Here is a 13,752-nt window from a genome sequence, read left to right as displayed (position 1 = left end):
TGTTGGCCTGCTAATTTAATTGAAAGTGACTTCAGAACAAACTAATAGTTAAGAAATGAATGTGAGACTAATCTGAATCAACCGATCCTAATCTGTAATTGAAAAAAAAAATGCAATTTGTTTCAATATGTTATTCTTTTGGATATGTACTGCAATATGAAGTGGTACTGGAAATTCACGTAGCAATATAAAGGTATTATCTTCCGGACGGTAAAGTACCTAAATGCAGTATTTGTACGGAGATAATATCATCTTCTGAAGCATTCGATAACATCAATTTCATATACGTATGATGTCACCTGCATTATATTAATAAATCTGCACTTGAAATAAAGAATACTAAAATCATATGTTCGTTCCATGCAACATGCATGCCTGTATGACATTAGTTAATACTATCAACAAAAATAATTGAGCGCATAGAGTCATAAAATTTCCTTCTATATAAAGAAAATCCAGGAAATGCAAAACTCAACGAACGTTCCAACAGAAACAAGTCAAACAACCATCCAGTGATCACTAAACAGAGAGATCGAGTAGTCAAATATGGCTACTGCCACTTCACTTTCCAAAGCATTTCTCCCAATCTTCTTCATAATTTTCGTCTCCGCAGTCATCCCTCAAGCTCATTCGCAATCCGAGAGTGATGAATGCAAGTCTGAAACTACCAATTCCTGCAACGACAAGGCAGGAGCTGTGCCCCTCAAAATCATAGCCATTACCTCAATCCTGGTGACCAGCATGATCGGTGTGTCCTTGCCACTCGTCACTCGCGCTGTACCCGCCTTGCATCCCGACCGAGACCTATTCGTGGTCGTCAAGTGCTTTGCCGGTGGGATTATTCTTGCCACAGGGTTCATGCACGTTTTGCCAGACTCTTTTGATATGTTGTCCTCGAATTGTTTGACTGAGAAGCCGTGGCATAAGTTCCCTTTCACTGGGTTTGTTGCTATGTTGTCAGCTATTGTTACTATGATGGTGGACTCCATGGCTACTAGCATATACAGCAGGAGATCTAAAGCCGGAGTTAACCCTGATACTGATGGTGTTGCAGCGATTGACGGAGATCAAGAGAAGGCTGTGGTGGCTGGTGGACATGGTCATTTTCATTCACATAATCATCAAGTCAAAGGAGGAAACGAATCGCAGTTGTCACGCTATCGCGTTGTTGCCATGGTAAGTTGTATTACTTGTATATATTAACCGGACCCTATAATACATTAGTCAAAGAATTATAAGAGTAATTTTCTCTTAACATGTGTCGATTAGTTGTGAGCTCAACATTAAGACTTTTATATGTACGTATGTAGTATAATTATCTACCTTGCAAGATCATCCACATAATCATGCAGAGAAGTCCATGTTAGGTCATTACGATCTCAAAACTTGTGTTGGCCGGCAGGTACTGGAACTCGGAATTATTGTTCACTCAATTGTTATAGGGCTTTCTCTTGGAGCTTCAAACAACACTTGTACCATTAAAGGTCTTGTAGCTGCCCTTTGCTTCCATCAAATGTTTGAAGGCATGGGCCTTGGTGGTTGCATTCTGCAGGTACATATATATCGAACCTATTAGTTTCTGAACAAATAGGTTTTTTGTCCACCGCCAATTAATCTCACTATCATTTGCTGGTTTATGTTTCAGGCAGAGTACAAGTTCATGAAGAAGGCACTAATGGTGTTCTTCTTCTCTGTAACAACCCCATCTGGAATTGCACTGGGAATGGCAGTGTCGAAAATGTACAAAGAAAACAGTCCAAGGGCATTAGTGACAGTGGGACTGCTGAATGCTTCTTCAGCTGGGCTCCTCATCTACATGGCTTTGGTTGATCTTCTCTCCGCTGACTTCATGGGTCCAAAGTTGCAACGCAGCATTAAGCTCCAGATCAAGTCTTATGTGGCGGTTCTTCTGGGTGCTGGTGGCATGTCTTTGTTGGCAAAGTGGGCTTAATTAAGGTTATATATATGTGATCAACTATATATATACATCTTATATATAGTGATCAGGTACTGATATAGATCATCTTTTCCTCAAGCTTATGGAAGCTCTTGATCTTTTTTTGTTTTTTGGATGTTAAGTTCATGAACCTTTTATTTCCAGAAAATCGATGTTAAGCGTTCCACTGTGCTTACAGTGTGTGATCAAATAGTCCTGCAGTTATGCTAATCTTTTTCTTTGTTGCACTGTTCGGTGACTGATCGAACCGAACCACTCCCCTTAACAGTCAAACTTATCTTTGTCTGTGATCATATCAATAAAAGCTCGAGAAATTAATTGGAAATAGTTGTTTACTTTCAAGCTAGTATTCCATTTCCCCCAATCAGTAGTTCAATACTAATAAAACATATGAATTTCAAATGTCTTGTGTAGCATCAACTGTATCCTCATATATCTTTAGTTTAGTTCATTACTCTTAAAGAGTTCATAATGTGGAGTCCTGAATAAGAGTGAGCGTCTATATTACGTCTACCAAAACTCAGGCCCCCCAATTTCAAAAAATAAAAAAATAAAAAAAATAAAAGAAAGCTCGGCCTGGAGCCTGCCTAGCTAGCCAGCTAGGAGTGGAATATCAAATCTGCCGCCTAGGGCGGCATAGCGGATGTCGGGACGGACAGGCAGACCTTTTTTTTTCTTTTCCCAAATCGTCATCGAGGTCTTGACGTGAGAGGAGAAACAAGCGCTTTTTTGGCTATCCTTCAATTTCACGAGCATTTTTATTGATAATTTTAGTGCAAAAGATCTATGTGCAACACCTTTTTAAGTAAGCATAATCAGTTCATAGAAGTTTACATGTTTCATGAATCATTTACCTCAACCACCAATTACTTATGGTTGAACTATAATTATTTAAATAATATTATTTATTTTACTATAATGACAATAAATTTATAGTCATAATTGTAAATGTGAGTATCATATACTGGTGGTTACCTAAAAAGATTTTTTTTCTTTAGATATAGATGCGGAATTTGTAACTAGAGGTGACAAGTGGGCCGAAAACCTCAAGCCCGTTAGCGGCCATGACCGGTCCATGCACGTTAAATTCATAGGTCAGCCCGTTAAACACATAATTATATATTATTTATATAAATAATGAGAATTGAATATTATTTATATAATAATGAGAATTGAATATTAGACCTTTTAAATATGAACCTCTTGATTATTTTATTATTTTAACTACATTATTTTACAAATATCATCAAAGTAGTGATAAAAAAACATAGTTTTGACATATGTAACATTTTAGAAACAAAATTATCAAATGTATTGTATTATTTTATTTATTTTACTATTCTAAATAATTTTATAAAAAAATATTCTAATTACACAATTTTATTATGTTAATTGTATCTTATAATGCTAATGGGCCGGGTCGGCTCGCTTCTTGACCCAACACAAGCCCAAGTTCGGCTCAATATGAGTTTGGGCCGTGGACCGGGCCAGCCTTAATATCTAAACAAATTGACTGGTCCGAGCTCAACACGAAAAATTAATGGGCCGACTCGAACACGATACGAGCACATACACGGTTTTGGCATGTTTAAAATAGGCCGCGTCTATTTGTAATATTAATTACTTGTCTCATCTTGGTAGTACGAATCAAATCTTTGAATACTGTTTAAAAAACGGAGCATCCTATATCCGTATACAAGCCTCCAACAGACAGTCGATCATCCAATCTTAGGCCTAGTTTGGGTGGGCTTTTGGAATAGCTTTTGGGATGACTTCAGCTTTTGGGGTTGATATATGGTGTTTGGTAAATCCCAAAAAAACAGTTTTTGGCTAAAATTGATTTTCCCAACAGCTGAAAGTCAAAAACTAGGAAGAGGTAACTTTTGAAAATTGAAAGCCGCTTTTATCAAAAAACACGGAGCTACTGTAGCAATGATTAAATGAAATTTTCAAATCTCACTGTGTACTCTTAGAAACTTGATGAAATTACATGATGTACCTAAACTTAAAAAAAACTCTATCTTCCTTCACGGCTTCACTCTTATTTTGGTAATTATACCTACTAAAAACCATTTTGCTTACAACTTACCAAACGCAAAAAAAATTATTTTTCGCTCATACAACACTTATGAAAACAGTTTACCAAACACCTCAGCTAATTTCTCTCACAGCAGATTCAAAAGCCATTTTGCTCACAACAGGTTTAAAAATCATTTTGATCACAGCACAACTTTACCAAACTAGGCGTTAGTATCTTACTCAGAACTCAAATAGATAAAAATAGGTATAGAAGCTGAAGATATAGAAATAGAATGAGAGGAGTCGAATGAGAACTTGAGAAATCAATTGGGGGCTGTACGAACAAATTGGTTTACTGTACGGAAGGGAATGTACGAACAGATGGGATGCCTATTTATATGGATGGTGAACCTCTTATTTGCCGCTTGTCAGAACCTAAACATCACCAACATAGAGTTGATTTTTTTTTCTTTGAAATAGAATTCACTTTGTCTGAGATTTTGTGGTAGTACCAATGTGCCATGGTGCATGACGATTGCGGAGGGGATGGAAAAAAATGATTATGTTCTTTTCAGAAAAATAGAAGAATATCTTTAATCTATTAATAATCGAGAAGACTATATTGCATTAGAATGACAGGGTATAATAACTATTCCACGACACACATTCATACAAACATTCGTAGTTATATATATGTAGTCAGCATTTATAAAAACATCCATGACAGACATTCATACAAACATTCGTAGTTATATGTAGTCTGCATTCACTAAAAACATCCATGACACACATTCCTACAAACATTCGTAGTTACGTAAGAGTCTGTAACTACGTACTAACAATAAACATGAGCCGAATAAGCTCTAAACTCTTACCATATTTGTGCTCATATAATCGACCTACCTGATCGTAAAAGTAACAAGACAACTAGACTGTTTTTGTACAGCAGGGTTTTCTCTCTACCTCCACCGCCAACAGCCCAAGACCAAACTCACTCACCTCTTCTCTCCTGGCCGAGTGCAGTTAGCTCCGCCGTTGCGTCTCGGTTTGAGAGAGATTGTTTTCCTTTTTGTTTCGGTTTCACACAATAGTTTTCCTCACGCCCTCTTAGATCTCGAGTTCGCCGTCCGAGTTCTCGGTGTTCGGGTGTTTGTCAACGGCTTCCATATCCTTACTCTAGATTTCCCAGATCTGGGTTGAGCCTTGGTGGTTATACTGCCCACTTCACTTGGGGTGTGATCCTATTCCTTTGAGTTTTCATCGATTTGCAGGGCTGTGTGTGTTTTTCTTTTGGTTTGCTGAATAAAATCGGCGATCGGCTCTTGTTCAGACGACTCAACTCGACAGCGGCCGACTCAACTCGACAGCGGCCGACTCCTTCCCTTCGTGGGCGATGTCCTCTCTTGGGGTTCATCACCCTTTCTTGCTCTGTTGCTTTCCAGTGTTCTCGGGTCTTCTTGGAGCATGGGTATCGACATGGGCCTCCTTTTCTGCGCGTCCGGTTTCACCACCGGAGGTTTCAGTTTGTCTTCCTTCTTTCTTGCACTTGCGCCATTCAGCTGTGGTGGGTGCCCGCCTGCCTTGGTGGCTGAGTAGTGCCATTGCCTGTCTCTCTGTGACTACAGCTTGGTCGGAGTGGTGGTTGTCATCTTGGGCCTTGGGCCCTTGTCTCTCGTTTGTTGTTGCTTGTATCTGTTTTGGGTCTCCTTGACTGGTCTAGCTTTATCGGTTTGAGTTGTTAGAGGTTCTGACAGAAAATAGTTCTGGGTTTCGCATTCCCCTTCATAATCGACCATGCTCGGATTCAACTTGCTGATACTAGTGTAGTCTTATTGTTGTTGTCATGTCTGTTTTGTTTCTGTTTTAGAGTCTAGATCTACTGTTTGTTTTATTGCTTTCTGGACATGTTTTCCGAGATCTGGTGGACTAATCTCATCTCTAATAGATTAAGATGCTGAACTCATTGTAATTCTTCCTAAGTTGAATGAATTAATCTTTGATAAAAAAAACTAGATTGTTTTTTTTAATAAATACTTATTTTGTTCTCATTGTAATATAGATTAACTTAATGCCACCGGTATCAAAAAAATTTGTGTAGTATTGAAATTTGAAATGATGATCCATTGACTAGTCCCTCTACCGTACTAGCAAAGTAGCAATACCCATGCAACCATGAATCATTCAACCGGAGTGTTTAATAAACTTCAAGGCTAACGAAATCTATAGGAAAATTAAATGGTCATATATACTACATACACTGATAGATTCAATATTTATGAACAGTTGATATTTATACTACATAAATGATCAAAGTCTATTGCTATCTAATCATGTAATTATGTCTTTGACAAGGTAAGAGTTTTAATTAGAAAAATTGCAGTACCATTACCGTGTACTTGCAATAACCATGCAATCGTTCAACTGGGGTGTTTTCAATTGTTTTCGATTAGCTAAGAGTATTGAATGGTCATACCACAGACTTGGTTAAAATCTTTAAGCTTTCGGATCGGACTTAAGTTGTTTAGTAGACTTTTTGTTCGCTCGTTTAAATTTTCGTTCCTCGAGTGTGTCACTTGTGTATACGTATATCAAATCAGCTGTGTCTTGCATGCATCCTGCCATATCTGGGGAATAAATGTGTTTAATCTGCTCATGTGTACCTTGTACTTTGGTAATTAAGCATCAAAAATACGTGCACACTGCTAGTTATTAATTAAGTTTCTGATATATCCAGGAATCGATTTTTCATTGACTTCAATCACTTCATTCACTTTAGTATTTTTGTATAAAGGATATACTATGCCGTACATATTCATTTCATGCTATATATCATTATGGTACAAATCTTAAAGTACCCCTGACCACTGTATTATATGAACTAAACTGACCAACTTAAATCATATTTTCATTCTGTTCGCATGCACCATGCCACTATATACTATCACCAACTAATTTGAGCACATACTGTCACAAGCTTTCTCTCTATATAAACAAGATCCAGGAAATGCCAAACTCGATCATCAGTCCAACATAAGATATATAGAACCATTAACTTGGTAATTACTAAAGAGAGAGATCGAGTAGCTAGTCAGATATGGCCACTACTACTTCACTCTCCAAAGTACTCCTCCCAATCTTCCTCATAATCCTCGTCTCCGCACTCATTCCCCAAGCTCATTCGGAATCCGAGAGTGAAGAATGCGGGTCTGAAACTGCCAACGTCTGCGTCAACAAGACAAAAGCTCTGCCCCTGAAAATCATAGCCATTGCCTCAATCTTGGTCACCAGCATGATCGGTGTGTCCTTGCCGCTCCTCACCCGCTCAGTACCTGCCTTGCATCCCGATGGAAACATATTCGTGGTCGTCAAGTGCTTTGCCGGTGGCATTATTCTCGGCACGGGGTTCATGCACGTTTTGCCAGACTCTTTCGAGACATTGTCATCGATTTGTTTGCCTGATAAGCCCTGGCATAAGTTCCCCTTCTCTGGATTTTTCGCTATGTTGTCTGCTATTGTGACTATGATGGTCGACTCCATGGGTACTAGCATATACAGCAGGAGATCTAAAGCCGGAGTTAACCCCGATACTGATGGTGTTACAGCCACTGATGGAGACCAAGAGCTAGCTGTGGCGGCCGGGGGACATGGACACTTTCATTCACAAAATCATCAAGTCGTCAAGGGATCAGGAGAAGGCGAGTCACAGTTGACACGCTTTCGCGTTGTTGCCATGGTAAGTTATATATAATAAGTCGAACAATACAATTTTAAGATTGATATAATATATTTAGCATGACTTGTATAAAATTGTCCACAATCTCAGAAGTTCGATCAACACTTCATGACATAATATTTAGTCATTGATCTGCTGAAAAGAAGGGAAAATATGCCGATTTTGAAAACTTATATGTATGTTGGCAGGTGTTGGAACTGGGAATTATTGTTCACTCAGTTGTTATCGGGCTTTCTCTTGGTGCTACAAACAACACTTGCACCATCAAAGGTCTTGTAGCTGCCCTTTGCTTCCATCAGATGTTCGAAGGCATGGGCCTTGGTGGTTGCATTCTACAGGTACATAACTATATATCCAACCTATTAGTTCCTAAGCAAATTAATCTTCATTCACCTCCAGTTACTCAGAGTAACGTCATTTGCTGGGCGGTTAATGTTTCAGGCTCGGTATAAATTCATGAAGAACGCAGTAATGGTGTTCTTCTTCTCAGCAACAACCCCATTCGGAATATTACTGGGAATGGCCATTTCAAACACGTACAAAGAAAACAGTCCAAAGGCATTAGCTACAGTAGGACTGCTGGATGCATGTTCAGCTGGGCTCCTCATCTACATGGCTTTGGTTGATCTTCTCTCCGTTGATTTCATGGGTCCAAAGTTGCAACGCAGCATTAAGCTTCAGATCAAGTCTTACATGGCAACAATTTTGGGTGCTGGTTGCATGTCTCTGTTGGCAAAGTGGGCTTAACCAGCTAAGATGATCATCATCATCATCAACCATATGTACTGTTTTCGTTTGAGCTAGATCGGTCATGTTTCCTCATCAAGCTGATGGAACTCATGATCCTTATGTTTTCCCGAATTCGATCTTTTCCTCTGTTAATCTTGTATTGTGCTAAATGTATGTGTTGTTAGCTCAAGGCCAGGGCTCTAAATAAATAGTTAAACCTTTCTGTTGGATCAAATGGTCAAGTTCATCTCTTTTCTTTGCAGTTTGCTGCATTGTAATTTCTCATTCTATCCGGTATCTTCATACTCAACTACTGTAACACAATTCAATGTTTCAATAGGAATATATGAATCAATGAATGCATGCAATAGTTTGGCGGGCTATAGGTTCATGTAGCAACTTAAGAGACCTAAATTTCTGTCAAGGGGATCATGTAAACTTGGAAAATAATAGGAAATAAGAGAAAACAAACAACTAATTCATATCGTGAGCCCAAATTCATACGATTCTTTCACTTATTAAGTAAACATCATCTGATTAATCGATACTAGGCAGCCCTTTTGTTAAGTAAAATCTGGACAAGTTAAGGAAAAGAACATGAAATTCATGTTCCATTAGGAACCATATATGATGCTAATATGCTTGTATAGATCGATGTAAGGACTTATTTTAAGGAGGAATTAAATAAATCGAGGTCAACGATGTAGCTACCGGGTCTTGGTTTAGCCAATAATAGGAAATTGATAAACTGTTGCGTAGACAATTTGTCCACACTGATTCATTGGTTTCATACTGAAGAATATATTGTGACACGAAGAAGTTCAGCAAGAACAACAAGAGCTGCAGAGTTGGTGTTAGCATGAGTAATAGAGCCAATTAGGGAGTGATTTGTGGTAGGAATATACAAATTTATGTTAACTGTACTCTAGTTAGCTTATATATAGAACATTTCAGTGTAAGAATTTATCATCCAATATACAAGAAGCATTCAGTCTATTCTATTCGGTATCCGAGCCATGTTTTTCATCCTCTGTTTTTTCTGGGTTTGTGTTTTTGGCAACCTGCAGCAGCGTAGTCACCTGCGGATCACACGGCCCGGCAGTGGTCTTGCATAAACTATTCCCATCAAAGCTTGCCGGCGGCAAAATCCGGAACTTCGTCACCGCATTCGGATCGTCCACCTTCACTGTGCCGTTGGATTTGAGATTGACGGGTTCGCCGAGCTCGGAGCTGGTGTCACTCTCGATCTTCGACAACGTCGTTTCACTCTCATTAGCCAAGTCGAGATTCAGCGAGTTCTTGAGCGACGCGATTACCTCGGAGACGTTCCGGCTCAGCCTCTGCAGCTTCTTCTTCTCTCTCGGCCGAGTTCCCAGTCCGCTGGCGTCGTCTTTCCGACTGCGTTTCCAGATCGCCAACGTTCGTCTGGTTTGGCATCCCTCTTCCCTGGTCGTGTCATCCTCTTCGCAGATATGCGCGTCTCTCTCCAGAAGTGCAAGTGCACCAGAGGCAGTGCATGTTCACCGACATTGCAAGCGCACCAGAGACCGTGCACGTTCACCGACAGTGCAAGTGCACCCGAGGCAGGTTCATTTCAGTTTTTTTTTCCACTGCACAACTACTGATTTGTTGATTGTTTTACAATGGGTTCTGGAAAAGAAGAAGAAAGTTCTCAGGTCACTGATGTTCAGAAGTTTGAAGTATCTGTCAAGAATTCTGAAAGTAGTTCCTTTGGGGGAGCCAAACTCAATAGGACCAATTTCGGTAAATGGAAGAGAATTATGGAAGCTCATCTTCAAGGAATGCAACCGGAGTAACTAAGGCTCCTAGTGCAAATGATATTGTTGCATACACTAAGTGGGACGACGATGATGGTCTTGTAATGTCAGTCTTGTGGAAAGCTATGAATGAAGAGATAGTTGATCTGGTAGAGGCATGTGACATTGCGCAGGAAATATGGAAGACATTGGAAGGCTTATATACTAATGACTCTGATTTCATACATGTTCATGAGTTAATGTGCACAGCTTTTGCGATTCAACAGGATGGGCAACCGGTGACGCAATATTTCACCAAACTGAAAAATATTTGGGTTGAGATTGATGTGAAACGTCCTTGCATGATCAAGAATCAGGAGGATATTGTTTGGTACCAACAAGAGAAGGAGCTTGAGCGAGTTCACCATGTCCTAAAAGGTCTTGATGCAAAGCATAACAGTGCGAAAGGAGAATTGCTTAGAAAGACCGAACCCTCTAGCCTAATCACAGCTTTCACATATATCCGTAGGGATGAGTCTCAATAGGAGAGTCTTCATCAGACACAAGTTGAAGTTTCCAGCCTTACTGTTCATGCTAGATCTAAAGCACCACCCCTTCAGCTCCACTTCATCAGCAAGGACCACCACCAGGCTTCGGGAATCAGCTCCGCCCTCCTTGCTCTTATTGTCATGATACTAACTAACGCTAAGTGTTCTATGACATATTTTCCTATGTATGTGATATTTCAGGATTTTCTCACCGGAGAGTTAATTGGTCTAGGGTATCTGAGGGGCAGGTTGTTTCATCTGGATCAGACATATGCAGGGGAGAAACCAGGGGGACAGTCTCAGACCGCTTTAATCTCTACTTCTGACAAGCTAAGTGAAGTTTGGTTATGACATTGTCGCTCAGGGTATCAATCTTTTAGTGTTATGAAAAAATTCATGCCTACTTTGTTTATTAGTGTGGATGAGTCTTTTTTACGTTGTGAGACATGTGTTTTGGGCAAGAGTCATCGATCTACTTATTCCCCTAGTACTTCTCAAAAAAATATTATTCCTTTTGAATTAATTAATTCTGATGTTTGGGGACCCTCCAAAGAGTCTATTATGTCAGGAATGCAATATTATGTGTCATTAATTGATGATTATACACGTCTTTCATGGATTATTCTCCTTAAAACTAAAGATGAGGTTTTTTCGGCTTTTCAAGCTTTCTATACCACTGTCCAAACACAATATAATGCCACAATTAGAGTTCTTCGTTCTGATAATTGGGGGGGGGGGAATATGTGGATCGTGTCTTTCACGAGTTCTTTAACACACACAGAATTGTTCATCAAACAACGTGTCTTTACACACCTGAGCATAATGGCGTTTCTGAAAGGAAAAATCGTCATTTACTTAATATGGCTCGGTGTATCCTTTTTAGTGCCCATATGTCTAAGTACCTTTGGGGTGATGCTGTCATAACTTCCGCCCACCTTATTAATCGTCTTCCCTCTCGTGTCCTTCAAGGAAAAATTTCATATGAAGTGCTTGCATCTTATGTCTCATTACCCTATTTTCATAATCTTCATGCCCGTGTTTTCGGTTGTGTTGCATTTGTCCATCTTCCAAAACATCTGAGGTCTAAGTTGGATGCCCGGGCAGTTAAATGTGTGTTTGTTGGGTATGTCGGACATCAGAAAGGGTATCAGTGCTATCATCCACCTACCAGGAAGTACTAAGTCACTATGGATATTATTTTCTTTGAGGACATGAGCTATTTTATCTCTTTTGATACTTCTCTTCAGGGAGAGAATTCATATTTTGAAGAGCTGTATCATGGAGAGGGGGAGACAAGTGAGCTAGTAGATATGGTGATAGGTTTAGTTGAGATTACCAATGTGTCAGCTACACAAGCACCACCGAATGATTCCAGTGTAGTCATTCCAGAGATTTAGGTACCAGAAGATGACAACACAACTGCCCATCATGTCTCCCGTATTATTGTTTATACACCTGACCAATGCTCTTCTGGTACAGAAGATCACTCATATGAGGTTAGTCATTCTATTAGGGCTAATACTAGTGAGGTTAATAGTAGACAATATGTCTTGCCAAATAGGTCTACTCGGGTCAGCCAACAAAAAAATATGAACCTACCCTTCAGGTTAAAGCTAAGTATCATGCGGCAAATTTTATGTTTACCAAAAGATTGTCTAAGTCATATGAATCATTTGTGAGTCAAATATCTACTGTATCAGTACCTAACAAAGTGCATGATGTATTGGGAGATCCAAAATGGAGGAAAGCAATGGAGGAAGAGATGAGAGCATTACAAAAGAATAATACTTGTGAGCTTGTATCTCCACCACATGGTAAGAAAGCTGTGTGATGTCGTTGGGTGTTTAGAGTGAATCATAATCTAGATGGGTCAATGAGCCGGTATAAAGCACGCCTAGTAGCAAAGGGGTTCACCCAAACATATGTGATAGGAGCACTTTGTGCGACGTTCTTAACATGTTTTTACCTCCATTTGTACTTTGTTTAGCCCTTATTGCTATACTATTAAGTCATTGAGTCGTAGTAAGAGTCTTGGGCGGTATTGGATGCATTTTTGTGCTTACATGAGTTAAAAACGCAAAATTGGTCTAGAATCATAGTTTGAATAGGAATCATTGTATGACTAGGAAACTTAGTTGGATTAGGAGTCTTCATTTTTCTACGTTTTGGTCTCATTAGCGATATTTTGAGAGTCCTTCTTGCACTATGAATCCTTGTTAGGTTTCGAAACTAATTATCTCTTAATTATGATTCTATTTTCTTATTTTCAGATTGGATTTAAGAGATAATACTAGAGGAAAACAAGGATAAGTTATGCACATGGAGTCCTATCATCAACAAATCATGCAAAAATTAAATAGAAGAGATAAAAAAAGATTGAGAGAATTAAGAGATGGAGTCCTTACAGTGGGAAGAAGAAAAGAAGAAGGAATAAATAAATGTGAATATTAATTAAGTGAAAAGAAGAGAGATGGAGCCATGCATATGCAACCTAAAAGCTAGAAGATGATCATTAAAAGAATAAAACATGACATGATTTAGGGAATAAAATATGACATGATTTAGGGAATAAAGCATGACATGATTTAGGGAATAAAACATGACATGATTTAAAGGATTAAAGCATGACATTATAATAAGAAGAAAGAGGCAAGTTCAAACCAAGCATATCCTCCCTCTTTTCTCTATATATACATGGCTTCACCTCTTAAATAATATCACTTCTCATTAGCATTCAAGAGCCAAAACTCTACCAAAACACCACCATAAAACTTCCCTCACAAATTAGCCAAGCCGTCCACCCCAAAACCATCATCATCTCCACCGAGTTTCACTTATTGCAGCCGTACCTCTAAAGTTCATACAACGTGTGATTTTCGCAACTCATCTCCATTGCTTCGTCTATTTATGTTAATCTACATTTCTTTGTCTATGAAGATTGTAAGTTGTTGTTTATGTGGAAATATTAGTTTTGTATTTGTTTTAGAATTTTCAGATTGTATTTCATAT

General features: G+C 39.0%; 2 protein-coding genes across 2 annotated transcripts; both read left to right on the top strand.

Moving 5' to 3' along the window:
* Window positions 1-546: 546 nt before the first annotated feature.
* LOC126788001 (fe(2+) transport protein 1-like) lies at window positions 547-1,979 on the top strand. The gene is made up of 3 exons (XM_050513945.1): window positions 547-1,176; window positions 1,403-1,552; window positions 1,646-1,979. The coding sequence occupies exons 1-3, from the start codon at window positions 547-549 to the stop codon at window positions 1,949-1,951; spliced, it is 1,086 nt and encodes a 361-aa protein (XP_050369902.1). The 3' UTR covers window positions 1,952-1,979.
* A 4,986-nt stretch (window positions 1,980-6,965) lies between these two features.
* LOC126788123 (fe(2+) transport protein 1-like) lies at window positions 6,966-8,456 on the top strand. The gene is made up of 3 exons (XM_050514089.1): window positions 6,966-7,709; window positions 7,898-8,047; window positions 8,151-8,456. Exons 1-3 carry the CDS (start codon window positions 7,071-7,073, stop codon window positions 8,454-8,456), a joined length of 1,095 nt encoding a protein of 364 aa, XP_050370046.1. The 5' UTR covers window positions 6,966-7,070.
* Window positions 8,457-13,752: the final 5,296 nt, after the last annotated feature.

The sequence above is a fragment of the Argentina anserina genome, chromosome 3, assembly GCF_933775445.1.
Source record: "Argentina anserina chromosome 3, drPotAnse1.1, whole genome shotgun sequence".
NCBI classification, from domain to species: domain Eukaryota; kingdom Viridiplantae; phylum Streptophyta; class Magnoliopsida; order Rosales; family Rosaceae; genus Argentina; species Argentina anserina.
The sequence above is the reverse complement of the archived record's forward strand: the minus strand, read 5'-3'. Positions and strand labels throughout refer to the sequence as shown.

What these genes read in the sequence shown, in the direction of transcription:
- LOC126788001 (XM_050513945.1), top strand. Translation starts at nt 547, where the DNA reads ATGGCTACTGCCACTTCACTTTCCAAAGCATTTCTCCCAATCTTCTTC. An exon ending in GCTATCGCGTTGTTGCCATG is followed by an intron (nt 1,177 to 1,402) that starts GTAAGTTGTATT and finishes GTTGGCCGGCAG; the next exon opens with GTACTGGAACTCGGAATTAT. An exon ending in TTGGTGGTTGCATTCTGCAG is followed by an intron (nt 1,553 to 1,645) that starts GTACATATATAT and finishes TTTATGTTTCAG; the next exon opens with GCAGAGTACAAGTTCATGAA.
- LOC126788123 (XM_050514089.1), top strand. Translation starts at nt 7,071, where the DNA reads ATGGCCACTACTACTTCACTCTCCAAAGTACTCCTCCCAATCTTCCTC. An exon ending in GCTTTCGCGTTGTTGCCATG is followed by an intron (nt 7,710 to 7,897) that starts GTAAGTTATATA and finishes GTATGTTGGCAG; the next exon opens with GTGTTGGAACTGGGAATTAT. An exon ending in TTGGTGGTTGCATTCTACAG is followed by an intron (nt 8,048 to 8,150) that starts GTACATAACTAT and finishes TTAATGTTTCAG; the next exon opens with GCTCGGTATAAATTCATGAA.